At 39.1% G+C, this 27,446-nt stretch overlaps 1 protein-coding gene across 2 annotated transcripts in view; it reads left to right on the forward strand.

The window, feature by feature from the left end:
- The first annotated feature begins 1,456 nt into the window (after nucleotides 1–1,456).
- The window catches only part of LMBR1 (limb development membrane protein 1), a 74,495-nt gene continuing 48,505 nt past the window's right edge, over nucleotides 1,457–27,446 (forward strand). The window contains exons 1-4 of one of the 2 annotated variants that reach the window (XM_075746637.1): nucleotides 1,457–1,743; nucleotides 17,372–17,444; nucleotides 19,829–19,868; nucleotides 22,293–22,432. In XM_075746637.1, coding sequence (XP_075602752.1) covers nucleotides 1,681–1,743; nucleotides 17,372–17,444; nucleotides 19,829–19,868; nucleotides 22,293–22,432 — 316 coding nt within the window. In that variant the 5' untranslated portion in view covers nucleotides 1,457–1,680. Of the gene's footprint in view, nucleotides 1,744–17,371; nucleotides 17,445–19,828; nucleotides 19,869–22,292; nucleotides 22,433–27,446 lie in introns of those variants that run through there. The other variant, XM_075746638.1, reaches the window with a different exon arrangement.

Genomic DNA, 27,446 nt, shown 5'->3' on the forward strand with positions numbered 1-27,446 from the left:
AGGTCTGCTTTTAGTGGTTCTCTCCTGTTCTTACAGCCTCAATGAATACCTAGAAAGTCTTGCTCCTTGAGTGGTGGACTTCAGGAGGAGAGAGAGAGAGGGCATGGTTCTGACCTCTCACACCCACGGTGTCATTCTGTCTGCAAACACCTCACCTGTATCTTCACAACTGTCGAAAGAACCAGGGTGAAATCGTGGCCCTACTGCAACTGAAGGAAGTTCTGCATTCAGAACTATGAGGAGTACGTTAGACAGTCAAAGATTAGTTTTGCTAACTCCAAAATGTAATAAATACTAAATGAAATAAATACCATCTGCTTTTAACCAAGAAAGTGGGCCAAAGGGTGGGTGGCAAATATAATCTGAATTGGTGTGGATATCATATATAATGTACCAAGAGATGTAAACAGGCAGAAAGCGATGATCCGTATTTTTGAAACTTCCTTGGAACAATGCTACATATTTGGATAGAAATAAGTGTTTGATTTGCTAAATCACCATCTATAATTTATAGTGTGTCCTAGATGAATAGTTTTTTGCATGCATTTAGACAATTGATCTACTTACAAACTCATACACAGGCAATTTTATTTGTTTTTGTAAAGGGAATAGGGAACAACTGGGAGATGTTGCCTTCCTACTAGAGCACTTGGCCAAAACCCAACACAGCAACTTGTCAGTAGAAATCACTCAAAGACACAACGCTGCCCCAGACAGGTGAACACAAGTTTTAACTCAAGCTTTAAGTACAGTCTTTCAAACTAGAAATTCTGATGCGTTTACAGGGGATCAAATAGACCAGAACACCCCCACACTCCCTCCTGTTGCCCGAGTTCAGTGAGGGTCTGTCACCATGGCGCTTCCTGAGGGGGCTGTAAGCCCCGCTCACAGGCATCCTGAGGAGCCTCCGTGGTGGGTAGGGCCCGTGAATCTTACAGGCACCCCAGGACCACGGCTGCCCCGGTGACTTCTCCCCTGCGCCTGGAGCTGCCCCCATCCTCACTACTGCCTGCTCCCCCTCAGGGTGCCGCCTCTTCCTTCCCCCCCAGCCCCCAGGACACACGGGGGCGCTGCCTGCCCGCCACTCCCTGGGCGGGCACAAAGCTTCCCTTTGCAGGGAAAAACAGCAATGCGCCCCTCAAGCCACGCCCCTTTCCCGCTCCACGCCCACTCGCTTGGCTCCGCCCCATAACCACACCTCCTCCCTCGCTTAACTCCCACCTTCCACTTAGCCACGCCTCTGGGCGGTGCTTCGTCCTCCGTTCGGTTAGGGTCAAACTCCGCCCCTCGTTCCTCCCCTGCCTGGGGGCGGTTTGGCCACGCCTTCTGTCCCATAGCTCCGCCTCTGCCCCGGGCCGTTAGGGATGAGGCCGTGGTGTACGCGGGGACGCTGCGTGGTGACGCAGCAGGAGGAGTTGAGGCGTTGCTGCCCGCCCTTCCTCCTCCTCCTCCTCCTCCTCCTCCTCCTCCTCCTCCTCCTCCTCCGCGCCCCGCCGGACGGTGACAGAGCGGCGGAGCCAGCCGCGAGCGTCGCCGCCGGGGCCCCTCAGCCGCAGCCAGGGCCCGGGGGAGCAGCCGGCGCTGCCGCTGGCCATGGTGGCCCGCCTGCCGCCGGGGGGGCAGGAGCAGGCGCGGCGGCGGCGGCCGCCATTGCGCGCGGGGGCCGCGGGACTATGAAGGATGGAAGCGGACGAGGTGACGATCCGCGAGCAGAACTTCCACAGCCAAGTGCGGGAGTACACGGTAGGCGACGTCGCCCTCGCACCGCCGCGGCCCCGCAGCTCCCCGGCTGTGCGATCCCGCCTTCCTCCCTGAGCTGTCATTGCGGTGCCCCGGAGGCCGCGCTGCCGCGGGACAGCTCCCCCCCCCCGCCCCAGCCTCCCGCCTTGCTGTACTGTCTGCCCGCCGCCGGGCAGCCACGGGCTTGTCCCGCTCTTTCCGTCGTTCGGTGCCTGCCTTTCGCTGCTTTGCACCTCGCCTCAGTTCCCGTGTCCAGACTGACGCGGGTGGCGCGTCCCGTGTGGGCATGGCTGTGCCTGCATCCGCCCCTCCGGGCGGGGTGTGAGGACCCCAACGCTTACCCCGTTGGGCGTCTTCCTCTCCCTGTGCCTTCAGCGAGAAGGTGGAATGCAGTGTATACGGGCAGGACATGAGTGTGCTTGTGAGTGTACTCCGGTGTCCTGTGTTAGCGTTCCACACCTCAGCCTTCAAGTGCAGCCTTGTCGCTGTAGAGCATGCATGAGATTCCATGTTACTGCTTGTGATACTAATGTTCTCCTGTCTTTTGCTGCATTTTTAGCAACGAATGTGTGTAACCTTAGTTTTTTCCCTAACCCATTGTGTTGTTCTCAGTGCTGCTGCATGCCACATGCTTTCCAAGTGGAGCAATACAGAGCACATAAGCAGTGCCAGTGCTGTCCCATTTTCCTCAATCTTCTCTAGTCAAGTGCAGCACTACACCTGACGTTTGGATGGAGAGAGCTGTTGCAGTTTCCTCTCTGACTGCCTCATAATTGTTTTCAAGTAGAGGTGTTTTGATGGGGTTGTCTCTCTTTTGCTTCACTTCAAGGAAGGAGATACATGCTGTACATAGGAGACATGCAGTGTTGTCTTCTATGCGCATCCTGTCCTAACTCAGCTGGGTAACTGCGTTCTCTTTACAGTTACTGCTGTCTGAGGAGGAATGGATTTCTTCAATAAAAATATGATTTAGCTCTAAGTATTTTTCAGGTGTATTGGGAGACAATATTAAATATCACTGTTAACTCATTTCATGTAGGCCTATGGCTAGGTTTTTTGATAAGAGACTTGCTTGGATTGCTAGTTTAATTGCTTTTCCATATTTTAAGAATCCGTATGTTAAGATCTTCTTTCTTTTGGTGAAGTGTTACATTTCTGGGATATCTTTTCCTGAAGACTGCAAAACAAGTCAGTATGAAGAGAACTGTTCCTTTAGGAGATTTTCTGGACCTTCCCTTTTCTGTGAGTGGATGTAGCACATGTCATGAGAGCCACGACCAGTGGAAGGGCATAAAAATAAAAATACTCTTTTGTGAAGAAGTCTTTAAGCATCATCTTAATCTCCTTTGTACTACTAAAACACAGGTGTATACACAAATCATGCATCTCTTCTGGATGCTAGCATCCTCTTTTCCCTAGTGTACGTTTTTCCATTTATATTTCTTTGTGTGCTAATTATCTCCTACTTACATCCACCAGAGTCTTGTTCTGATACATCATACTGTGCTTTTGTACCTAGTAAGATGCACAGATTTTGAGTCTGAAGGAGTGGCTGTGTGCAGCCTCACCAGGTACTGTTACAATTAAATTCTCAAAAAAATAGCTCATCTATACTGCAGTTACTTCTCTAAAGCTTTTTCAGCCCCTCAACAGCAATTGGTAACTCTTCCTATTGGTGTAATCATGTAAGAAATCACATAAGAAATTATGAACTCATATTTTAGAGGTGAAGTGTTGCTTTATCTGGGCAGTAGAGGCAGAATATTCAGTAAATGGCTTTCCTATCAAACTGTACTTTGATCTTTAATATTGATGACAAGCCATCTACGTTATTGTTTAATCAGTGGGGATAATAATAACAATTTTGCCTTTTAAATCATGCATTGGTACAGTTGTGATCTTGTCTTTAATTTATGTTGGAAGACCACAGGGTTTTATGAGTGCATAAAATGCTGCCATCCACAGCTGAGTATACAACCTTCTCGGTGCTTTCACATAGCTGCGGAAGCGTATTGCAAGTATGATCACACTTGTGGTTAGCTTAAGCATAGCAAAGCACATAGAACATATTGCTTACATGTACCATTATATTAACATCCCCTCCTAATCATTTTTGCCGTTGCTGGTCATGAAGTTAGATGGTGAATATAATTTCTTAAAATACGCAAATAGCTCTCGTGTGGGTAGTGGGTATAATCATCAGCCCCTCAGCTGGAGGAGGGAACATATTCCATTTTCTGACACATTCATGAGACTTTCATTCCAGCTGCAGGTGGGCTGGGGGCAGTGAGCAGTTAACAGGAGGATTTGATGTTTGTTGTGTAATATTACAGTGGAGGAAACCTCTATATGCCTGTAAGAGGTAAGTCAAACTTACGGAATCTGGTAGTGTTGTCTTTGGAGACCTAGTTGTGTGGCACAATCTTTACTGGAAGCTAAAATGATACATTTGTGAGAGAAGAGAAATCAAAGTAAGCTGATGTAGTTGAAAAGAAAACCCTGTTTGCTTTTCTTTTACAAGTTTTTTTCATTTTCTTTGAATAGATACAGAATTTCTAGATTGTGCTTTCTGATGGAGTCCTAAGGACATGCTAAGCTTAACTTCAGCGTAATACTTCATTTCTGTTTCATCTGTTCTCTGCACTGCCAAGCTACAAAGTTTTCCATAAAGTTGTGTTATGGAACAAAAATCAAAGGCTTGTTATCCCTTTGGTGGGGCCTGTCTCTTTCTGTAGGTGCCAACTTCTGCTAATTCCACCTTGAAAAGAGAAATGTTTCTGACACATGTTTATAGATTGAGCAAGGGTAGTAAAAGATTATTTTTTTAAAATAAATCCTTCATCTACTTTTGAGGTAACTGTCTCTGTGATTTAATGCTTAACTCGGGCCCATTTGCTCTTTACCTCATTTGGAGTATCTGTGTAGTACCTGGTTTTTTTCAAGGGGTTGCCTGTTTGCAAGAAAATAATCTGCCTTGTATTTTGTTGCTTCATGAAGATGATATTTTACTAATAGGAGGTTAACTCCCTAGTCTAGTTTTAGCAAATGTGAACCTGCCATTCTGAGGATCTGTTGTTTGGAATAGTTATTGAAAACACCCAGACTTTCAGGCTTGTACTAACTTTAAAATTCAGTTTCAGTAAAGTAAACATGGCGATTGAAAACTGATGACCCAGTATAAGAGATATGACACAGCTGTGAGTTTGTTCTAAGTCAGTGAGCGCCTTGACTTCGATTAAGCAAGGGCCATACTCAGTTCTAAAAGGAGCGTCTTTCTGAAAAGCAGCTTTAGTTGGTTACGAAGTATAGAAGAGTGTCTGTGTTCTGAACTTGATCAGCATTGGTAGGAAGAGTTGTAAAGGCCAGACAATGTTCTGTGCTGGTCTGATACTATCTGTTATTTTTGTTCACTTAATTAGTTTGCCTTGCTTGATCCTTTAGATTCATTTATTGTTTGCTGAGATCTTGCACGTCCATGGAAGATATTTAAGCTTTTAGGGAACTGCTTTTCCCTTGTGTCCTGTTATTATGTCTGTTTATACAACATAATTATACAGTGTTCCATCTTCTGCTGTTATTGTTGTGAACTGTTTATTTCAAACGCAAATCAAGTAAGTGCAATGGTTCAGTCTGTTCCCCTGGGTTTACTTTCTAGGCTATTCTTACATTCATTTCTTTCCGGCTTGAGTCTTCTATTCTGCAATATTAGACTGTATTTTTAAAACTTAGATCTACTTTTTGATGTGGTTTTTTTCCATTTACAAGATGTGGGATTTTGAGTTTGTAAAAAAATTACACATACACTTGGTTATGAGGTTTCCTTGGCAAAATAAATACACTGTGCTTGCATTTGTAGTGTGGGGAAAACTGTAAAAGAAAACAATTTGGTGACCACAGTATTACTAGTTAGAAAGCTTAAGAACAAACATAATATATTTGGAAATGATTTAATTATATTAGATGTCATGAAAAAAATCAGTCCTGGCAGAATACGTTCAAATCTAAAAGTGCTTTTAAAACTCTAATTATTTTGAGCAAGTACAGGCAGTCATTGAAACTAGTGTAATATGTAATTTATGATTTATGTCAGATGCTTCCATTTGAAGGACTAAATGTTTTCTGGTGTGTAGGCTTTAGATGCTAGATATTGAGAGAAACTTAGTTTATTTCTTAATGCAATTCCCTCTACAAGAAGCCTTTTTTAAAAAAAAAAAAACAACACAAACCCAACAAAACCCCACGTACTACTTTTACATTTATTTTTGCTTGAGTTATATTAAGGTTTTGGGTTTTTTTTTTTTTTGTTACAGGTGATATGATGGCTATTTAGTGGGGGGTGGGGGAAATCTGAATTTAGAAATCATTTCTAGCAGTTTAGAAAGGCCTTTTCAGGTAGCTGCAACTGTGTCATATCTTTGATATTTGTTTACAACTTCACACTAATACCACTGGCCTTGTTTTCTTCTCTGGTTTCTTTTTGTACCTTTTGTCCTCTTGTCCTGTTTTGGGGTAGAGAGATGTTCAGGATTTTTCTGTATGAACTGGTGCAGTTTGGTTACTGCTGGTCCTTGTCCGCTTTCGGGCTGTAAAATAAGAAAGCTGATTTGAGTGCTGTACTCCTGTTGGTAGTGTGCTCTTGTTCCTCACCAGTTCTGCTTCCTTAAATTTATGCTCCAGACAAAAATTGTAATTTTCACCGACCCTTTTTTATGCCAGAAGTGATGATATTCTGACAGTGGGCCAGGAAGAAAATGCTGATTAGAAGCACGGGTGACTTTTAAGAACAAACTTATTTCGAATACAGAAATGTTTGAATGTTTATGCAAGTTTATCTTTTAATCAATAAAACTGATGCCTTTCAATTTTTTTATCCATGCTCTGAAAGACTGAGGAATGATTTATATCTTAAAATGCTTCTTGTATCTCAGACATAACTTTGCCTAGGTTTCTCTGTATTGCTTTTTAAAAATGTTTTGGAAAAGAATTGTAACTGAATTGTGGTAGTGGCATGAGATATAAGGCTGAAAGATTGTTGCACATATAATTACGTATATAAAATGTTGGCATCATTCTGTCAGCTTAAAAGTACACCTTTCCTTGTAAACATGGGTGCTGTACTGAACTTTAAGAAGTGATGAGTCATCTTCTGGCTGCTGGTCCTGAGGATCAGCACTGGTGGATCCATCTGGAATCAATAGGTATCTCCAAATACTTGATGTAGACAAGTGGATAGAGAGGTGCTTGTTGCCAAAACAGGAAAAACTTTTGGAGAGTACCGCTTGTTCTGCTTACATAAAATAAACACAAAAGGCTGCAATATAAAAACTTGCTATTAGTTACAGTTCAAAATAATTCATTTTGAATACTGTTGTGTTTCTTTGTGGTAGTGATTGATGAAAAGGGTGACATGCTTCATGGAAGGTACAGACATCTGTTTAAGAAACATAGATTAAGGTGTAAATTAGATTTGAGAAAATCTAGCGAAAAGTGAAAGAACTGACAGCAAGCAAAACCAGCTATTGATTACAAGACCGCAGATAAACAAAACCCAAGATGGATATGCTTGGGTAGCTGGTCATGTAGTAGAGGGATGGCGTAAGTTGGTAGGGTTGTAATGAACATCTCAGTCTTTGCAGTGATGTAGGGATGCTGAGCGTGATTGAATTTATAAGCCCAAGACCATCTGGAAAGATTTGTTTTCAGAGATGTTGAGGGATGGGTGATGTGGAGGGCAGAGCAGCAGAGGAGAGATGGTGGTAATGTCAGAGCAGAGAGAGCATTTGAAGCATGTTGCTAGTGGAGTTATGATGAGAGAGTTCAGTTCTGGTGATGTAAATGGAAATTTGGGTTAAGGAAGGCTATCTAAAGAAAACATTTAATTCAATGCAAAGTCACTGCTTTTATTTGAAGGCTAGGTAAGTGTGGGGTGTTTTGTGTTTGTGGGTTTTTTTTTTTAAATAACACCTGCAGTGCTTTCTCCTTTTCTGCCTTTTGCCCTTCCCTGTTTCATTTGGTATTTATCCTCATTTAGGAGGGCAGTGATAACTCTTGTTGAGAAAGTCTTAACTTCTGCGATTCTGTTCTTCCCATGCCCTCCTTGAAAACCACTGAAGCTTTCCTGTAAACATGTATTGTCAAATGACTAGGGACAGTGACTTCTTAGTAACATTAATGTGCAAGAATTTACATAACTTATAACACAGAAACAGGAGAGACTTTGAAAGTCATGATTGTTTTTATGCCTATAATAATTAACAACCTTGGTTGGTGCATCACTCTACCTAGCTGTATGCTTACCTTTTAGAGATGACCTGGAATAAGTTACTGCTGTAACCCCCTTATTAGTCATTCATGTGACCAGTGAAATTGCTTCATACTTTCATCAGCTTTCATCTCTTGCTCTTTGGGGCCCAATTTACTCTCATGAAGATGGTGACAAAAGTCATACTGACGTTTCATCAGCTTAGTGTTGAATATGTATTGTAGTGTTGCTGAGCTGCTTCCCACACAGAGGTTTCTAGTTTCTTGATTAACTGAATACATTAGAAGTTGTTTCTAACTACTGTCAGCATAGTTCCAAGAAAGACCCCAGTGCTTTGTACTGTTTTAATATTTGAACACTTTGATAATAATTTGGCTTTGAAAATGATTAACTGGAATATATTATTCTACAGAACTTTGTTTCAGTTCCTCAATTTCCATATCATATGTGCTCTCCACAGCAAGTATAGATGTGTATAGATGACATTGAAGCCTGTGTATGGCTGAGTTTAATATAGAGGATAGAAGCAGTATATGTGTGTGACTTCCCCCCTGCCTGCCCTTTTAACTTTTTGGCTTATGTGATGTGGTTTCCAGTGTTTGGTTTCCAATGTTAGGCTCCACGGTTGTTATCAAAATGTGGTGCCTCACAGTTTTACTGTTGATTCTAAGTGCCTTTTTATGCCTCGAGTACCCATTCTTTCCATTACCTAACTTTATATTTTTAACATATTTAGCTGATGGCAAGAATTGATGCTGATGAGTTTATGTTGAATTTGACAATAGCAACATGTCTAAAGTATTTGCTGAGTTTAAGACTGTGGTAACTTATGTCCACTGGAGAGTCTGCATAATTGGTGAGAATTATGAAAATATACAAGTATTGCAGTTTAAATATGTTTCAGTTTGGGAGTGGGGGTTAAAAAAAAGATGTGCTACTTAAATTCTACTGTATGTATGTGTGAGAATACAAGGAAGAGGATTTTTATGAGTTGGGAGAAAATTCATTAGCTCTGTCTTCTAAGATAGTTATGCATCTTGGTCTGGAAATTAATATTGGTCAAAGAAGCTGTCTTAACCCACACAAATTGTTTACCGAGTTTGTATTAATGAGACTTTTGAGGTTATTTTTCAGAAAGGAATTTTTAATGGAATGACTCTTTGAAGTTTTAATGTAACTGGTCGTTACAGCCTGACTGATAAATGCTGAATAACATCTTCATTCAGTGGCAGAATGTTAGCGTGATCTAGGTTGGTGCTATTAGTGTTAATTTTAGAGGGTGTTTTTAAATCTTGCACTAATGTTGAACAGTATTCTTGAATCCGATTTTAATGGCATTGCTGTAGCCCATCCAGGTCCACTCAAAAAATGACTGCAAATAATTTTTTGAGGGGTTTCTTGTGTATCACTGGGTATAGTATACAGTACCCTGAACAAAGGTATCTTGGGCCTATTACTAAGGGTTGTGGAGGTGTTGTAAAATATTTGTTTTTCCCTTACCGAGCAACACAAATACATTCCCATTAAGTATATAATAGGGAATTTAAAAGTTGACAAATTCATATTGATTTGAATTCTTTCATTAGTTTGAAGTGGGGCTCTGCTGCTGCTGAAGTTAACATGAAGGTAGTTTTAAGTGAATGACATATGGAAGCTACCTTCTGAAGGGCTGTAGAGGCTGGTTTGGTTTTTTTTATCTTCAGCTGAGCAGTATTTCTAACACACAGAATATGTCTTTGGATTTTTCATGCTTTCTGTTAGAGACTGGAATTTTTTCCTAGATGAGCAAGTCTAGGCACCCAGCCTCTGAAGCACTTACGATTTCTTCATGACTTAAGAACTAACAAAAAAAAAAAAGTCCGTCAGCCTCTTGCATGTGTCTTAGGCCAGGGAGGAGTCCCGAGAGGAGATCATACATGTGGGGGAAATCATAGGTGTGGAAGGTTGTGTTGATGAGTAAAATTAATCTGTAGTCACAAGACATGTTAGACACTTTCTCATAAGCTTGAATCTAGTGTGTCACACTGAATGTGTAAGGCTGGCTGGATTAGAGTGAACTTAATCTAACCACAGAGCATAGTGTTTTTAAGAATAAATGGCTAATACCTCATTTTGAGAAAAATGAGATGTCCAAAGCAAATGATATTATGAGTGCCAAGGTCAAACTGAGAGCATAGCTAGAAATTTTTGTTTTCTTTAGTGTGCATAGTTTGTTAAAATTAACTTACTGTTGATGCATCTGAAACAGGTGGAACACCTTGTTTGCCTTTTAGATGTCAAGGGATAATGGAGTTATTAAAAACAGACTGAGCAGAACTGCTTGTCTCCACCTATATTTTCTTCTTGTTTATTCCTGCCATCCTTTCTACAAGTAAACAAAAGTAGTTGCCAAGTAGGACAGTAGGAGGAAGCTTTTTAGTTGCCATGTGGCATTTTAATGCACATTAAAATACTTTAGCAGTATGAGAGCAGTAAGAGATGGGCGTACAATGCTACGGTTAGTTGCTTTCTATTATAGAAATTAAAACCCAGAAGTGCAACACTACTTCTCTGTAGGTAGTAATCACAGTCCAGCAAAACACTGACAGTTCCGTTTCCAACTCTTAAACATGTTCTTAGACGTATTCTGCAGGGTGGTGTTACCCAGAGTGACCTCTGCCTTCTCTTTTCTCTGTGCTGTTTTTTCTGTTTAGGGAAAAGGACACATTCTGTAAAGTAACAGCAAGAAGCGGAGATAGTCTTTGTTATATTCTTCATTATGTCTGTAGCACCTTTTTTTGCGTATCCTTTGCATAGAAATGCTGGTAGATGTAATAGCAGTAACTTTTGTTTTGATACTGACACAGCCACTTTAAAATAACTTTATTTCTTTCCTTCCCTTATTCCTTAGTTTTTTGGAGCTTCTTGATCTTTCATTTCCTACATAGCATAGTAAAATGCTGTTCGCTTCTTGTCTGTTTTGCTCCTCCAGATTTATTTTCCCTATTCTAAATGCTAGTATGCAGTCAAGTGGGAAGAAATGATCACTTGTCCACTTTTCTTTTCAAGTGGAAATCTTGAACCTGTGTTTCTGCCTGGGAAGTGTGTTAAATCAAAGAACCTTACCTAAGGTCTGTGACTCCTTTCTGTGAAGGAGTTCTGTGGTGGTTCCTTATTGCTGAAAGTTGTTGTGTGAGATGTCCAGCTCCTTGATAGTGGGAGGACATCCTTGACAGTCCTACAGGGGCCTGTGCTTACACTAATACTTTTATACACATTTATAAATGACCTGGAGAAGGGTATAAATTATGAGGTGACAAAGTTTCTAATGGTGCTAATTTATTCTGGATAGTAGAAAAGAAGACTGACTGGACCACAGCCTCCTGCTCAGAGGAGGGTCAGCTATGACATCGGACTAGTTTACTTAGGTCTTGAAAACCTCTAGGGATGGAGATTGTACAACCTTGCTGGGTAACTGGTTCCACTGCTTGGCTCTCCTCGTGGAGGGGATTTTTCCTTCTCTCCAGTCTCATCCTCCCACTGTACACTACTGCCAAGAGCCCCCTCTGCCTTCTTAATGACCTCCTCGTAGGTACTGGCAAGCTGCTGTCAGGTCCTCCTGAAGCCTTGTTGGCTGAACAAGCTGAGGTCCTTCAGCTTGTCTGCACCAGACAAGTGTTCCAGCCTCCTGACCATCATGGTGATTTTCCTTGCTGCAGTTACCTATGTCTTCTCAAAACTGGATGCAGTAACTACATGTGACCTGATGAATGCTGGCTGGAGAGAGATGATTACTTCCCATGATTACTGACTTTCCTTCTGGTAATATAGTCCAGGATGCTCTTTGCTACCAGGGTACACCAATTGCCAGGTATTGAACAATTATTGGAAAATGCAGCTGTGTGCTTTTTTCCTAGTATAAACTACAGCTCTATTTCCTGCACAACAGTTGGGAGGAATATCATGCTGTATAAATAGAAGCTGTCAATCTTTCTGTACCCAAAAATGCAGCTTGTAATGCTCACATGCATACACATTACAGTTGTCAAAGATGGTTGTATCTTGTGCATAAGGGAAAAAAAAATTCTTGTGCATTTTGAGCATATTCTCTAGCACTTCCAACAGAAGATGATGTTTTACCAATCCAAGGCATGAATTTCAGCGCCAAATTTTTAAAGATCATTCACATGGACAAATTAGTGTTAGCTGATCTTTAGTAACTGTCAGTGAGATAAGTGCAATGTAATTTGGGTTAGTTCACACCTTTATTGCTTGTGTTTAATGCTAGACTCTTCAGTGCCAGCCCCTTAGATGCATGTAGTTACGAACTGAAATGCATGCAGTTTATCTCCAGCTCCATTCTCACAGGAGCTGAGAGCTGTCTGGTACAGATGCATCGGTATGAGTTGGATCATACTTGGATGACTTTGGATGACAGATCCAAAAGTACGACTCTATGAAAGAGTTGAATACAAGATAACTAAGAATGTAGTGCAGTCATCTCCAGAAGTAGCCTTTCTTGGCATGTCTAATCTAAACAGGAGCAAAAAGCACTTCCTTTCCCAAATGAAGATTAAGAACTCCAGGGGAAGACAGGTTTCTTTGGCTTGTCTTACCAGAGGTTGTATTTAGTCCATGCAAAGAGATGTGAATGAATTATATGCTTGAGATTTGAAGACTTTTTAATGTGCCCCCTGTTAAAAAGGAGCCCCTAGATGTAGTATAGAATCCATACTTTTTGTTTTCAGTTACTGAGTGGTGTGGAGGGGGAAAGGCAAAAAAAGACATTAAAAATTATTAAGAATTGCTTGGTTGACTATTTGGCTATAACCATATAAAATTCTCAGACTCCTATTTCCTTTATATTTTTATTCAGCTGGTCAAACATGAACTGAGTGTATTTCCCCTATAATGTGAGAATGTACCATAGTTGGATTTAAAGTAGCTTCCCAGGAGCGACTATGGTAAAAGGTCCACAACTACTTTGCCCCTTTGTGAATTTGGAATGAATTTAAGGAAATAAATGTTGAGATTGGAAATTATTATTTGTTGTGTGTTTTTTGTGTGTGGTTGTTTTTTTCTTTTTTTGACACTATCAGGGAATGTCAGAAATCCTTATTCATCACAGTTATGTACATTCTCTGCATAGTGTCTTCACTGTCTCCTCAAGTCAAACCTGGAAGAACTTCATCTGAGCTCCACTGGAAAACTCCTTGCAGAGAAGTTGGGGTTATGAGGAATATAGCTTGTCCTAGACTTGCTGCATTTGCAGCATCTGTAACTTTTGTCAGCTCTTACTGTAGAGATGGATGATAGCAAGAAACACTGCTTTTTGGTTGAAAACATAGCTTGCAGTATGATTTGGATTTAACATTGTATTCTAATATTGGCTCCAATACTGTCACATGTAATAGTTTTCTGAAGGAAAGATGGAATTTAAAGAATATGGGCTTTTCTTTCACTGAAGATATCAATGTGGCTTTATGTATGGTGTTCTTTTTTTGACTAGTGTCCTATTTCAATATGACTACCTATGCTTTTTAATAAGTGATTAGAAATGAAAGTTAACAGGTGATTTAGGGTACTATAAACATACATATATGTGAATTTGCCCTCTTTTAAGGGTTTAAGAAAGTCAAATTAGGAGGTAAGAACTGTTTTTTCTGAAGCCACATGACTGTTGGGAGAGTGTTTCTTTTGCATATGCCGAGGGCTATATCCAGGAAATACATTGAAAGGTATTTCTTCTACTAAGGCACACTGAGCCTAGTTTAAGAGCTATAAATGAGTAAGAAACTAGCTGTAGTGTACATGACAATAGGTGTTGCGTTTCAGGGGAAAAAAGCTACTATTCAGTTTCCTCAGGCATCAGTATTAAAGAGCAGTCTTGCTCAACTTACATGAAAATGGAGTAAAACATTCTGTTAGCACAAAACCAATTCTTTAGGAGATGTAGTCAATACAAAAGAATGTTAGAACATCGTGCAGAAAGGACTTGATTACCCGAAAATAATAGATGTAATACAAAATTAAGGTGTGGTTTTTAGAAGGGGAAAAAAAAAAGACATTGTGCTGAACCCTAAAAACAAGTTTCATCTGTAACTTGAGTTGCTCTGCTGGAAGCAATTGGGGAGGACAGCATGGATGGATTCAGCAGTCAGAGGATAATGCTAAGTTACTAGCATGATTCTCGGGTGAGTGTGTTGAAGTACTTTCAGCACAGAGAGGAAGGCTTAGTGCTGTTATATATAGCTGTAAGACCTTACCTGAAGTACTGCATTACAAGCCCAGTCATTCATAACTGAGAAATATGAACTGACGCTAGAACAAGTACAAACAAGGACTGTTTGTGGGGTTTGTTTTTTCTGTAGAAAAATATTCTGAAACAAAGAGTAGTATGAGGAGTAAGAACCCAGGATTGCAGTGTGACAGGACAGTGAAGTCTATTCTTCAGCTATCATGGACAACACATTCCTTTTCCCCAACTTAACTGAGTCCCACTCTAAAAATAGTTAAGATGCTGGCTTTCACTACTCCCTTTAAAAAGCTGTTCAGAATGCATGGTTAGAAGCTCTTCAGGATCATAGATTTTTGCTAGGTATAAATTGAGACTGAAGAAGATTTCTGAGTTTGCTTATTGACTTGTTTCGATCAGTATGAAGGACTTTTATGAATTCTCTTTTGTTAAGATCCTAAAGCTTTCACTGATTAGAACTTACTTATTTCTTGCCAATCATTTTAAAATTATGTGAATTTTCAGTAATAAACAACTTTACAAATATTTACAAAATTGTTCTCAATTCTGACAGAAGTAGAGGGATAATTACACCAAGATATATAGTTACATCTTATTGCTGAGTTGCAAAGTAGCTGTCATCTAAAACTAGAAATACAATATTTGACAGTTCGTGTTACTGGACAGCTTTCATCTGCTGTGCCCTCAAAATACCTCAGTTATCTCAGTGGTACTTATAAGTACAGACCCACATTCTCATTATAACCTTGTTATCACAGATGGAATAAAGGTCATCTATTTTATTTGAAGCTACGAACAAGATAGATTGTAGTAATTTTTATTCTTGTCTTAAGATCATTTTTGGTTTAATTTTATTTAACTATATCTTTATTTTACACAGGGGCGGTGTTATTTGGGTCTGACAGATTTTTAGAGAATTTTACTGACCCTGTATATGTGATATCTAATTTTAGGCATCTGCTTTTGAAAATTAGGTGTCTCTATCTGTAGCCTTGGTCTAGTTTCCAGAGGAACTGGAAACCTAGAGAGGACTGTTTTTCAGCACTGGCATTACATTTTCCAATACTGACAGGACAAGCTGTGTCAGAGTACTCTGAAAACTCAAGGCTGTTCTCAGTTTCTTTTGTTCTTGATTCAAAAATATACCAGGATATTTTTTTACTAAGAATTATTTATTTGAAGGATTACATTCTTTATCAAAACACTTTCCTCTTTGAAGCATCCTCTGGAAAATTGGAGTGGTGAACTCTTTTTGGATTAAATATTTAAATTCAGAGATCTAGTTATGACATCTAATTTTCAGCATCTGTATTTCAGATATCACCACAGTGTGTTGCCTGCGCGGAGAATGAGCTCGGTTGCCACTTTCAGACCTATGGCACAGTAATAGTTCTGGGGGACATCCTTAGGGATGACCCACATGTCATGCCCAAACACTTGGCTATGCTTTGGGGTTTTTTTTTTTTGTCTGAAATGTCTGAGTACACAAAAGAAATAAGTCTCTCAGTTTATTTGTATTAGTATTTCTTAAATAGTCTGTCTTTCCTGATTGAGTGATACATTCTTTCCCTTTCTGGTTCTGCTGATTTGGATGTAATGTGCTTATTTAGATGTAAATTTTAAAGGAATGTGATCACTACCCTCGCTTTCACTTTTTCTTTTCACTTAGGGTAGCTTTTCTGCTCGATTTTAATTTTTTTTTTTTAAGATAGTTAGTTCTTAAAGGCAACAAATCTTTAAGGGATTGATTAAAGCAATAGATCAACTATTGCCCGGTGAAGTAATTTTGCACTTTCAGATCACAAAGGAGATTAAAGCTCAGACTGAAGTAGAACACCTTTAGGGTGCTAATATCATGAATTGCAAATCCAGGCAGGGCCAATTAAAAAAAAACCAACAACAAACCAAAACTCCTTGTATGGGTAATATGGCAAACACCCTTTCATATTTAAAAACTGCTACAGTTTTGCCAGATTCAGCTGTTAGCTGTTGTGTGTTATGACTTACTAGGTGGCTACTAGTATTGTGCACAAGCAAAAGAATCTTAAGAGTTTGGGCTACTTGAAGTAGTTTCTCAGCCTGTGATGTGATGCTCACCATTTCCGGTGAGCTAATAGCAGAGTACAGCGTTGGTACGCAGCGCTGTTTGCTGTGACTGCTCAGCTACTAGTGAAGGCTAAGAGCCACAGCACTGCAGAACGGCAGGCATCCTTGTTTCATTTGTGACTGACTCATGTTTTTAATAGGCATCAACAAACAAGATTAATGAAGCAGTATTGAGCTGCTGATGCCTCATTCGGGAGCAAATAAAATGTTTTTTTTTTCTCTTTCTTTCTGTTCCCCCCAAAGGCTTGGAGGATTAAAACTGTCTTGCTGTTTGATTCCTTTCCTCCAAGATTTCCAATATATCTGTAGGTGTTTTGGTCTACCTTCTTGTACTGCAATTCTAGTGATAAACCTTAGAAACAACTTGATGCAAGTCATGATGGGCTCAAGGTACATCTGACCTAAATGAGTTACCTTCCTCATGAGGTGGGGAATTGTGCCCTTGGCTTCTGACTGTAAAGCAAACGTGTTTGACCAGTTCATGGTTGGGCGTCTGCTGTAGGCAGATGACTCTTGTGTATTGTCACCTAGAATTTCTTTGGTTCAAGACATGATGGAAATAGTAAATGTAACTGCTTACTTCTTTCCACATATGTTGATAGCTTACTCCAAAATAGATCTTCAAGAGCCTATTATGTAAAATACAATTACCCTTAGATCACGTGTGAAAGGGATACAAAGCGTGATAACTCTTACAACTCAAGTGGATTCAAACTTTAAAAACCAACACACCCACCCCTCCCCAAACAATAAAAATGCACTGTAAATAAGGCTTTTTCTTAATTTTGGAGTAAAACTTACTGGCCATATAATTGATTCAATACCTGTTACTCTAATTAAACTGTTCTTACTGGTTTAACTTTCTATTAATAATCTATAAACCATAAAAACATTGTTGACATTTATGTAGGATACACTTTTGTTGATCTGAATTAAATTTTAAATTGTTGATACTGGATTTTCTGTTTATTCCTATTATAATGTAGGCATTTCTTCACAACCTAATAAATGCAATGTTTTTTTTCCAGATCTGTTTTCTCCTATTTGCTGTTCTCTACATAGTTTCCTACTTCATAATCACAAGATACAAAAGGAAAGCAGGTAAGCATACAGTTTTTAATATACTCTAAAATAATTTTGTGTTGCAAGTGAATAGGTGATTCTTTTTCTCTCTGCCTCCACAAGGAAAGAGGAAGAACTGGACCTCTGACCAAAAGTGTTTCTCTGGCTGCAGGTCTATAGCAGACTGGACTGATCTGATTGTACATGCTACCTTCTTGCCCTCTATCTGCTCTCTTTGTTCCTGAGCCTTGGTTTTTGTTTTTGGGTTTTTTTTTTTTTTTTCCTTTCATCCCCTCCCTTGTGCCAGCTCTGGCATTTCTCAGAGCCTTGATCGTGCCTTCTGATATCACTAACCACAGGAGGGAGTGCACTGAAGCATCTCAGAAAAGAATCAGTGAATGCTGTAGCTGGCACTCTGCAGTTGAGTGAGAATGGGTGGTTATGGAGGTGGTGTGGATGGCCACAATCAGTTGTTGCGTTGTGGCTTCGTGGCCATGTAAACTGTTTTGAGAGGGAAGAAAGGGGAGAATTTCAAGTAGAGCTTCTGCCTCCCTTGCCTTTAGATCCTGTTGCTCTCCTTTCACGTCAGATTTTCCAGAAGAAATATCTTCAGGCTGTGTTCTAGCACCAAAATCAAGTTCAAAGCTTTAGCTGGTAAAGCGAAAAGTTTGCCAGTAATACAGAAGGGAAGTAGCAGATTTCTTCTAAAAATCTTGCTATGCTCAGGTACAGTTATTTTAGTGTCATCAGCTTGTTCCTTATGACCTCATCACTGAAGTCTTATTCCTTGAGAAAATCGCATATTTTTTTTCCCTTTAGAAACACTGTCTGAAACTAGTCTGTAGGTACCCCTGTCATTTTCTTCTATATTTCTTCTAAAGACAAATAACATAAAAATCTGTATAAAATGGCAGAATTTTGACTCTTGACAGCTTATCTGGGACCTTGGTGCTTGGTAATAGTCAGTCACGCTGGAAAACTGTTCTTATGCATGATGATCTTGGCACTTTGAACTGTGGTGGAAACTGTTTATTGAGCTATAGTGACCTGTGTTACGATAGAACTGCTTTCATAGATGGATTCATGTTTAAAAAATTAAACTCTTCAGGAAATTTAATACCTTTAAAAAATGTGCACGTCTTTAAACGTAGAGACTAGTTAAGTAAGATGGATACTATCTTCTGATTCTAGTACATACATTGGATATTACAAAGCTGCTACCATTTGGAGATACAGAAGAACAGGGAGGGGGAACTGGTTTGGCAAATGCTATTGGATGTAAAGACACTTTTATTACCTTTTTGGCAGTTAATCTCATCTGTTAGTGAGAGGAGCTGCTCTGCAGCTGTCCTGACTTCATGAAAGCTGTGTGAGCTTTTAGTTAGGCAAACTTTGTAGCCTGCTAGGCTCTGTCCTGATGAGGCACATTTGAAGAGTTAGCACTTCTGGAATTCTTTCAGGACAAATTGTTTGCTGTTTCTACAACAAGCTCTTTAGCCAAAATGATTCATAAGAGACCTTGACATAGTTTCTCAAAACACCACGAGATTCCTGTCAAAAAACCAGAAACAATAACCTAATGTACTTTCACAGAAGAATTGCGAAATAGCATGATGTTAGGGGCTACATGTTTATTTCAAGTGTGTGTGAGAACGTGACTTTTAGGAACTTGAAACACCTGTCTTATTCTTAGATTTTTAAAATAAATTCGAGTTGCCTTTCATGGAAAACCTGGGAGACTTAGCTGACTAAAGTTTTCTTCTTTTATTTCAAATGTAGAAATACATACATTCATGTACAGATGGATATAAAGAATAAATGATTGTTATATTAGTGATTGACCTCTGAGTTAAATGTTGATAATATTTCAAAGAGTTGGAATATTGAGGAATAAGTCAACAAGAATGGTTTAAAATGTGAAATACTAGAAGGGAAGTCATGGTATCTTAAATCCAAAACAAACAACAAGAACAACAACAACTCTCCTTCCCCCTTCCCCCAAATTCCCAGGAGTAGGGCGAGGGGAGAGGGATGAGAAAGGGGAAGCAACTGCGTGGTCATCAGTACTGTTCTGAGTATGCTTTCTTGTTTTTAAAAATACGTTAATACTGAAAATTAAATATCTATTTTTGAAACATGTTTGCTGTAGAGCCCTTTGGAAGACGTTTCCAAGAAGTTTTGATCTGCATATTTAAATGAAGTTAAATAACTTCTTAGTTACATTGATTGAAAAAACTTGAAGATGAGCAAAAAACAAGAGTATTCACTTTTGATAGGAACGTTCTTAAAATATTGATGCTAATAAATTGTTTCAGTAACTATAAATTTTATTTGGAAATTAAAATTATTCCTATGTATATACATTTTAGCCTGAGGAAACATGACTAAGTATTGAATATAACCTGCTGTAATTTAATTTTCAGATGAGCAAGAGGATGAAGATGCCATCGTTAACAGAATATCGTATGTATAGCTTTTTTTTGCAGAACTTTTTTCCTGAATATTTTGTTTTGATAGGAATCTTGTATGTTTCCAAATAATTAACCGTCCATTTTAAATGTGACAGCAAATAGACTTCTAGAGGGCAGAGGAAAAATATTTGATCAGGTGGCACCTTGTGTTATGAAAGGCATGGCAAGAGGCAAGGCAGTTTGGTTTAGGGCCTTTTTCACCTGGGGCTTTCCTGATAGCCATGAAGTTGGCCAGAATATTGCATGAGGACCTGATGCAAGAGGTGCAATTCAGTGCAATGCCTGCACCTCAGTTTAGGTCTCTAGAATATAGGTGTTTATATGGGAGGTAGGTGTTTCAGTTCCCACTGCCGTCAATGGAAGAAGCCCTGCCAAGGGAGGCAATGAGTCCTGGAAGGAAAGCTCACCCTGAAGTAGACATCTGTATTTGATAATCTTAAAAAAGCTTGAAAAATAAATAACAAATGGAAGACAAACACTTGCCAGACCTGCTGGTCTGCCAGCAACACTCTCTTCTCTTCCTGTTCCTTTGTAAAGCTAGATATTAATCTCTCATATTTAAATACGTCTCAAGATTTACAGAACATCTGTGAGCTGTTGCTGCCCCCTCAGGTGATTTGCTAAACTATGTGGAGTTGCTGCTTGCTTATTACAATGTTCTTAGCTCTTCCATGGTGGTACTGTCATTCTCTTGGAAGGAGAGCTCACTGAGTATTTTATTGATTTGTTTTGTACCCTGGGAAACTGCCGAGTACATTGCAAGCTGTTCACTTTTAGCTTTGCATTTGTGACAAGCTTGAAAGATGTACAAGATGATGTAAATATTAGGCACATTTCTCCCAATAGTGTCTGATACCAGTATTTTTTATGAATTTGAAATACTTACTTGCCACAATGTCTGCTTCATGTCTAGAGAGAGAAAAATACATACTTTTAAATGCTATGAAGCTCTTCACTCTCAAAGAGGAGCATCTCTCCTGTGCTTTTAAGACTACAGCGAAGGCTCTTCTAACAGTGAAGGATCTTCTAGATTGAATGATTCTGAATTTTTCAAGATGCAAAGAGTAATATTTGTCATTAGCTCTTATCCCCCCTGCATCTATTTTCTAGTTTAGTTTTAAAATACAACAGATATCAATTGTCAATACTGTGTTCTTCATGTGAAAGCAGTGTAAGACAAGATTAGCACTTTCATCAGAGCAATGGCCTTTCATTAACAGTGTTGTTATAAATATAAAATGCTTCTTGTTCTTTCAGCCTAAGCTTTCTTATTCCTTAAGTGTACATGTTATTTTCCAAAAAGCAGTAACTGTCAAAAATATGAAGATTGATATTTCTTTGCCTAACATAATTGTCAGGACTTAAGAGATGAGTGGGGGCATAAAACAAAGCCAAACTGCTGTAGCACCTAGAAAGGCTGTAGTGTGTTAGTTTTCACAATTCTAGCTTACAATATTTAATGAAAATACCTCAGAAACCACCAATAAAAGCATACAATAATACTAAATATAAAATAAAATTGGTCACCCAGACTTTCTTCTGTAAATTAAATATTGTGTGAATGAAAACTAGATTTGTAGACTGTTAAGGAAAAGTAAAATCTCTGTAAGCAACTTACAGTCCTGTCAGTAATGATCTATTTAAGGAATAGGAATGATCTATTTAATTTTATATTTTTTGTCATGCAATTTTAAGAATAATTCTCAAATTTTATTCTAGCATGGGATTAGTTCTGTAAGAAGGTTTTTGTTCTTTTTTTTTTTTTAAGAGCACAGTTCTTTTTAATGCCACAAGATGGCATTTGCTATAACTAGTATTTGGGATCTAAAGAGAATAAGCTTGAACATTTTGACTAATTATGACAATTTCTCTGTATTGACTGTACAGTTATCAGAAAACTCCAAGCTATGAGATGATATTCAAAAAACTACTTTGTGAAAGAAAAGCAATAGGTTTTTCAATGTGGTGTTAAAATTTTCTTTGTTTAATTATACTCACTTTAGACATTAAAAAGCTGCTCTGCTTTAAACAAATTGTAGTAAGACTATAGAAATGATTTTTTTTTTTCTAAGTGTGGATGGGGGAAATGAAAACCAAAATAGGAGACTTCTGAAAAGTTATTTCATGAACTCCAGTAATTTGTCCTGTGTATGACATGGGACTTGCATGCATTCAATTCTAAAGAGAATAATTGTGGTAGTTTACAGAATCCAGTAAAAATTAGTTTTTATAAACTACTTGGTATTTGAAATTTGCTTTTTGGAAGTGAAATACTGTGGAAATCAGTTTCTCTTGCCCCTTTACAATGTAAGAATGGGTTGCCTTCGGACACTGATTAATAGGTAGGCTAATTACTTTTTTTTCCCCTGTTCAGAGCATGTTGGTGGTAACAGTGGTGCATTTCTTTAAATTTCAGGCTGTTCTTGAGCACCTTCACTCTAGCAGTTTCAGCTGGTGCAGTCCTGCTTCTACCTTTCTCAATAATCAGCAATGAGATCCTGCTTTCTTTTCCACAAAACTACTATATTCAGTGGTTAAATGGCTCACTAATTCATGGTTAGTACTCAGCATAATGTAATTACAATGGATGTCTTCATTGTATGTGCACAGATATGTTCTTATTTTCAAACTAATGACTCAATTTTCATTTCAGATGCTAATTGAATTGTTAATATGCTATTGGCTAGTTGTTTTTGCTGCTGTTTGATACATCGCAAAAGTCTGTCTTCACTGTTCTGTTGGGGTTTTTTAAAGAATTATACAGACTTGATGGAATTAAACCAAATTCACTGCTTTGAATATTAATGTAGAATCAGAGCTACTAGAAGCTAACTTGAAAACACGCTGTTCAAACTTCTTCCTCGTGTTAATGCAAGATTCATAAATCTGTCTGTTTAGGATGATATATATAAACTTATTCTCAAAATAAAAAAAATATTTTAAGAAACTTGCTAGCTATGACCAGTTGGAATTAGATAGTTAAATTCAACTGTTGGTGATTTATTTGTAAAGAAGGAAAATTGTAGAATATAAGCATAGTTGAGTGCGGTAAAGAGGCACAATAGAAATGAACTATTTCAAGGAAAACAAGGTGCAAGAAAAGAATTAGATTTTAAGAGAGTAGACTTTGTCCTCTTCAGGAAATGTGTATGTGGGATCTTACCGGAGGATGCTTTGAAGGCAAAGGAAGCCAGGAGAGAGACTTACTTTGAAGAATAACCTTCAGGAACTGTAATATGGACCTCAGTGTTCAGGAAAAGGAGCAGGTGTTGTAGGAGGTTGATTTGGCTTAATGGAGAACTCCTGAGCTCCAAACCAAAAAGGAGATGTGCAGAAAGTAGAAGTAGGGATGAACTGCCCAGGAGTGGTGTAGAAATATCACCTGAGTTAATACCCTGGTGTGAAATTAGGAAACCCAGGGCATAGCTGGATTTGCAACTGGTGAGGGTTTTCTACAGAGCCAGATTCTTTGCTGGGACATGCAGCGAGAGGCAAGAAGCAATGTTTGCAGGACATGAAGCAACAGTTCTTCCCAGTGGGGATGGCTGAGCACTGGAAAAGGTTGTCCAGAGAGATCTCAATCCTTGGAAGTTTTCTAAAACTCAGCTGGCTAAAGCCCTGAGCAACCTGATAACACCTGCATTTTAGCTGTTTTAAGCAGCAGATCAGACTATGTGACTTTAGATGCTCTTTCTAGTTGAGTTATTCTGTGATCTGTTTTGTCACGCATCATGGGGGATTGTTAATTTGGTATGTCTCATGGAAGGAAAAAACCCTAATTCTCATTTTTTTACACAGGTTTAGCTGTTCAGACAGATTTATATTCAGATGTGAAAAAAAACTGTTAATGGAAAAAGATCCTTCCTTCTGTGTCAGAACTGACTTTGGAAAAAACCTGAAAGTATTTGAGAGTCACAATTATATAATCAATTTGAAATTTTCACTCTGAGAGCTGCTACAGAGCTTGAGAAAACTTGGGTTCCTTAGAAATCTGCTGGAAACATAGCTGTCACATTGGAAGGCCTTTGAATTGCCTAGTGACCATCTTCTTTTGATTTTAATGTGATAATCTTTTGAAAGTACCACTTTATGCATGCACAGTATAACTTACATTTTGTAATATGTCCGATAGTAATGGCTAGCAAGAAAGTAAATTCAGCATCTTGGTGTTTCCAAGTTTGACTACGTATTGCAAAGCTTACGCTAAGGGTAGACGGGACTGAACTAAACCAAGATTTACCACAGTTGGTGTGAAGACGTCAGAAAAATCAGTAGATTTTTTTTGGGTATGACCATGAGCTTCTGTTACTGCAGCGTGACAAAAATCAGTGTACTTTATTTCCTTGGGGAGGGGCTCCCTCTTGTGGTGTTCACTAGGTTTGCACAACAGCGTTGCACTGCCCTGTAAAAACCTACTCCATGTAATGCCATTCCTTTTTGTAGTTAGTTATGAAATAACCTGTGCAAGTTTTGAGAGCTAATAGCGCTATCACAAGCACTCCAGTTCAGAAAACGTTTGTGTCTCCGTAACGCTCTAACATAGCTGTCATGTATGGTTTGCTTTCTGCTTTGCAAATCTTATCAAATGGGAAAATTTGTATTGCTTTAAAACACTTTGGTTTTGCCAGACTTATCAATTATAGATATAGTCTGAGGTACTTGAATGTAGCATTAAGGGGTTTTATAGCGTAGAGTGTTGCATTAATTGTGGCATATAGAAAAATGGAAAATATATGTGTCTGATTTTTGAAACTAGGCAGAAAGCCCGTACCTGGATCCACTATAAACACTCTTAGCAAATGTATGTTGAACTGAACCCAGAAATACTTCTGACAGCTGGATGTTTGCTTGTGCTGTTGTTGGATACAGCCACCAGGTGGAGGTAAAACGTAATGAAACTGCCATGAAGAAGAAAAGAAAAATTGCTGAGGGTCTAATCTGTTTGCCAAAGACTGAGAGATTTTAAAATTTTATGTTTTATTAACTTGTTTTATGTGGGATATTCTTAGGTCGCTACAAATGCAAAAAAAATTTAAAATATTCCAATAGACTGCTTAAAGCTCTAATATATGTTGATATCTGCAAGTCTCATGCAATTTTATGATGCAGTCACTATAGTAGGAAATAATTATATTTCTGAGTCTATTTTAATTTTGTTTCTGAACTATTAAATTAGGATAAGAAATATGGTAAGGGAAGAAGTCCCTGTATGTTCCTTACTTTCAGGAAAGTGTGTATGTGTGTCAGCAGCAGTACAGCACTGTCCTTACCTCTCATAATTTTACATACATGTTGTAGCTCCATAGTTTAACATTCTGTAAATGTGGTTCCTGTCAGCTGCTAATGTGTGAATTTTTTTGGATTTTAACTTCTTAAAAATCACCCCAGATGTGCAGCACTCTCCCCTCCCTTAAACTGCTCTGTACATGTTACAGCTCCTAAACATTGTTTTACATTGTAGAGATACTTGTAATAGAACTGCTGAAATTAGAACAACAACATATTCAGCTTTACACCAGGTAACTGAATGCACTATCTGTCTTTGGTTAGAGAAAACCCCTGAAATAAGACCCTTATCCTGAGGTAGTAGTATGTGTACTCTAACTCTGGTGTGTTCATTTTTTTTTTTTTTTAAAAAGGGGAGGAAAAAAGTACACAGACTGCTTGAGATAATGTACCTTCAGTAAGGGCTGTTAATGACATTCTTGCTGATGTTGCTATGTGTGAATGTTCCTTGAATGGTAACAGGAGCTTCCTGGCTAAGCAAATTCAAAAGGAAAAATCTCCCTCTTTGTTAACTAGAGTTTAGCCACCTTTAGGCAGTCTGTTTTCTTTAGCAATTGAGTATTATATTTCACGCATCTTTGGGATTTTTTTGTTTTGTTTTGTTTTCTGTAGCTTATTTGGCTAAGTTTGGTTCTTGGTGTCCTGGTGCTATCACTTGCTGAAGAAGTAGATTTCTTGCCCCCCTGTCTGCTTGCTCCTACCTAATTTTTATTTCTCTGAAATTTAATTTCATTTAAAGAAATAGGAAATATATATGGTGAAAGCATTTTTTTAAGGGGGTGTAGGTAAAGATAACTAACTATTTCACATTTGGAACTAAATACAGGGATTTCTCTCAATAATGAATTTCCTAGACATGCAGTAAATGTCTCTTTCCTTCCCTGTTCTTTTCACAATGGAAATTTCAAAGAAGAAAATGAACAAGCCTGTACGTGAGAAGAAAGAAATAAACAAAGCTGTTAGTTCAAATTTTCTTATCATGGGGGATGTTCTTTTCTGGATTTCAGGTGATATAATATAGTCCTGCAGAATTGTGGAAGTGTTTGTGTTTTGAGGAAGGTGGGGGACTGAGCCTGTTTTTTCTCAACTGCAAAATAAAAGCTGTTCAGGATGCAGAACATGTGACACTAGTTAAACCTGTTAGCTACACTAGTACTAAATTTCAGGTAAGCTGCTGCTTTTATAAAGAAGAAACACTGCATCCTGCACAACTTTTGATAGGATGATGATGGTTCATGTTTATGCACCAGAAACTGGCTGTTCATACAGTGTTCAACTTAAATCTTAATAGAGCAGATACCCTTAATGGAGATCAGTTATCACTTCAGGTTGTTTTCTAAACCTTTTCCCTTCCTGCAGATGTCACATGTGTCTTGCAGATGTCCTAGTTTTAGTCAGTTGTTTATTTTTCATGTAGATCACAGAATGGTTGAGATTGGAAGGAGCCTCTGGAAATCGTCTAGTCTGACCCCCCTGCTCAAAGCAGGGTCAGATAGAGAAGGCTGCTCAAGGCAGTGCCCAGTCGGGTTTTGAGTATGTCAAAGGATGGCGATTACAAAACCTTCTGGACAGCCTGTTACAGTGTTTGACTGTACTCACAGTGGGAAAAGTTTTCTTACATTTGAGTGGTTTTGGTTTCTTATTTCTTTTCAATTTGTGCTCATTGCCTCTTCTCCATTCACTGGATACAGTGTGAAGAGTCTGTTTTCCTTTCCCCAGTCTTCTCTTCTCAAGGCCAAACAATTCCAGTTTCCATTGCCTCTGCTTTTCTGACAGATGCTCCAGTCCATTAATCATCTTTGTGGTCCTTTGCTGGACTCGCTCCAGTATGGCTATGTCTGTCTTGTGTGGAGGAGCCCACAGCTGGATGCGGTACTCCAGATGTGTGCTACCAGTGCTGAGCAGAGAGGAAGGATCACCTCCCTCGACCTGCTGGCAACACTTCTCCTAATGCAGCCCAGGATGCTGTTGGCACCTTTGTTGCAGGGGGACATTGCTGGCTCGTGTTCAACTTGGTGTCCGAACCTCTAAGGCCTTTTCTATAAAGCTGCTTTTGGGACAATCCCAGTGTCCACTCTGCCCACTCGTCCAGCCTATTGAGGTTCATCTGAATGGCAGGCTGCTGCTCCTCCCCATTTTGTATCATTGGCAGAGTTGCTGAGGATGCATTCTCTCCCATCGTTCAGGTCATTAGTGAAGATGTAAAACCCAATATTGACCCCCTGGGGTACACCACTGGTAACTGGCTTCCAGCCTGACTTTGTACTGCTGGTCACAACCCTTT

The sequence above is a fragment of the Balearica regulorum genome, chromosome 2, assembly GCF_011004875.1.
Source record: "Balearica regulorum gibbericeps isolate bBalReg1 chromosome 2, bBalReg1.pri, whole genome shotgun sequence".
Lineage (NCBI taxonomy): Eukaryota > Metazoa > Chordata > Aves > Gruiformes > Gruidae > Balearica > Balearica regulorum.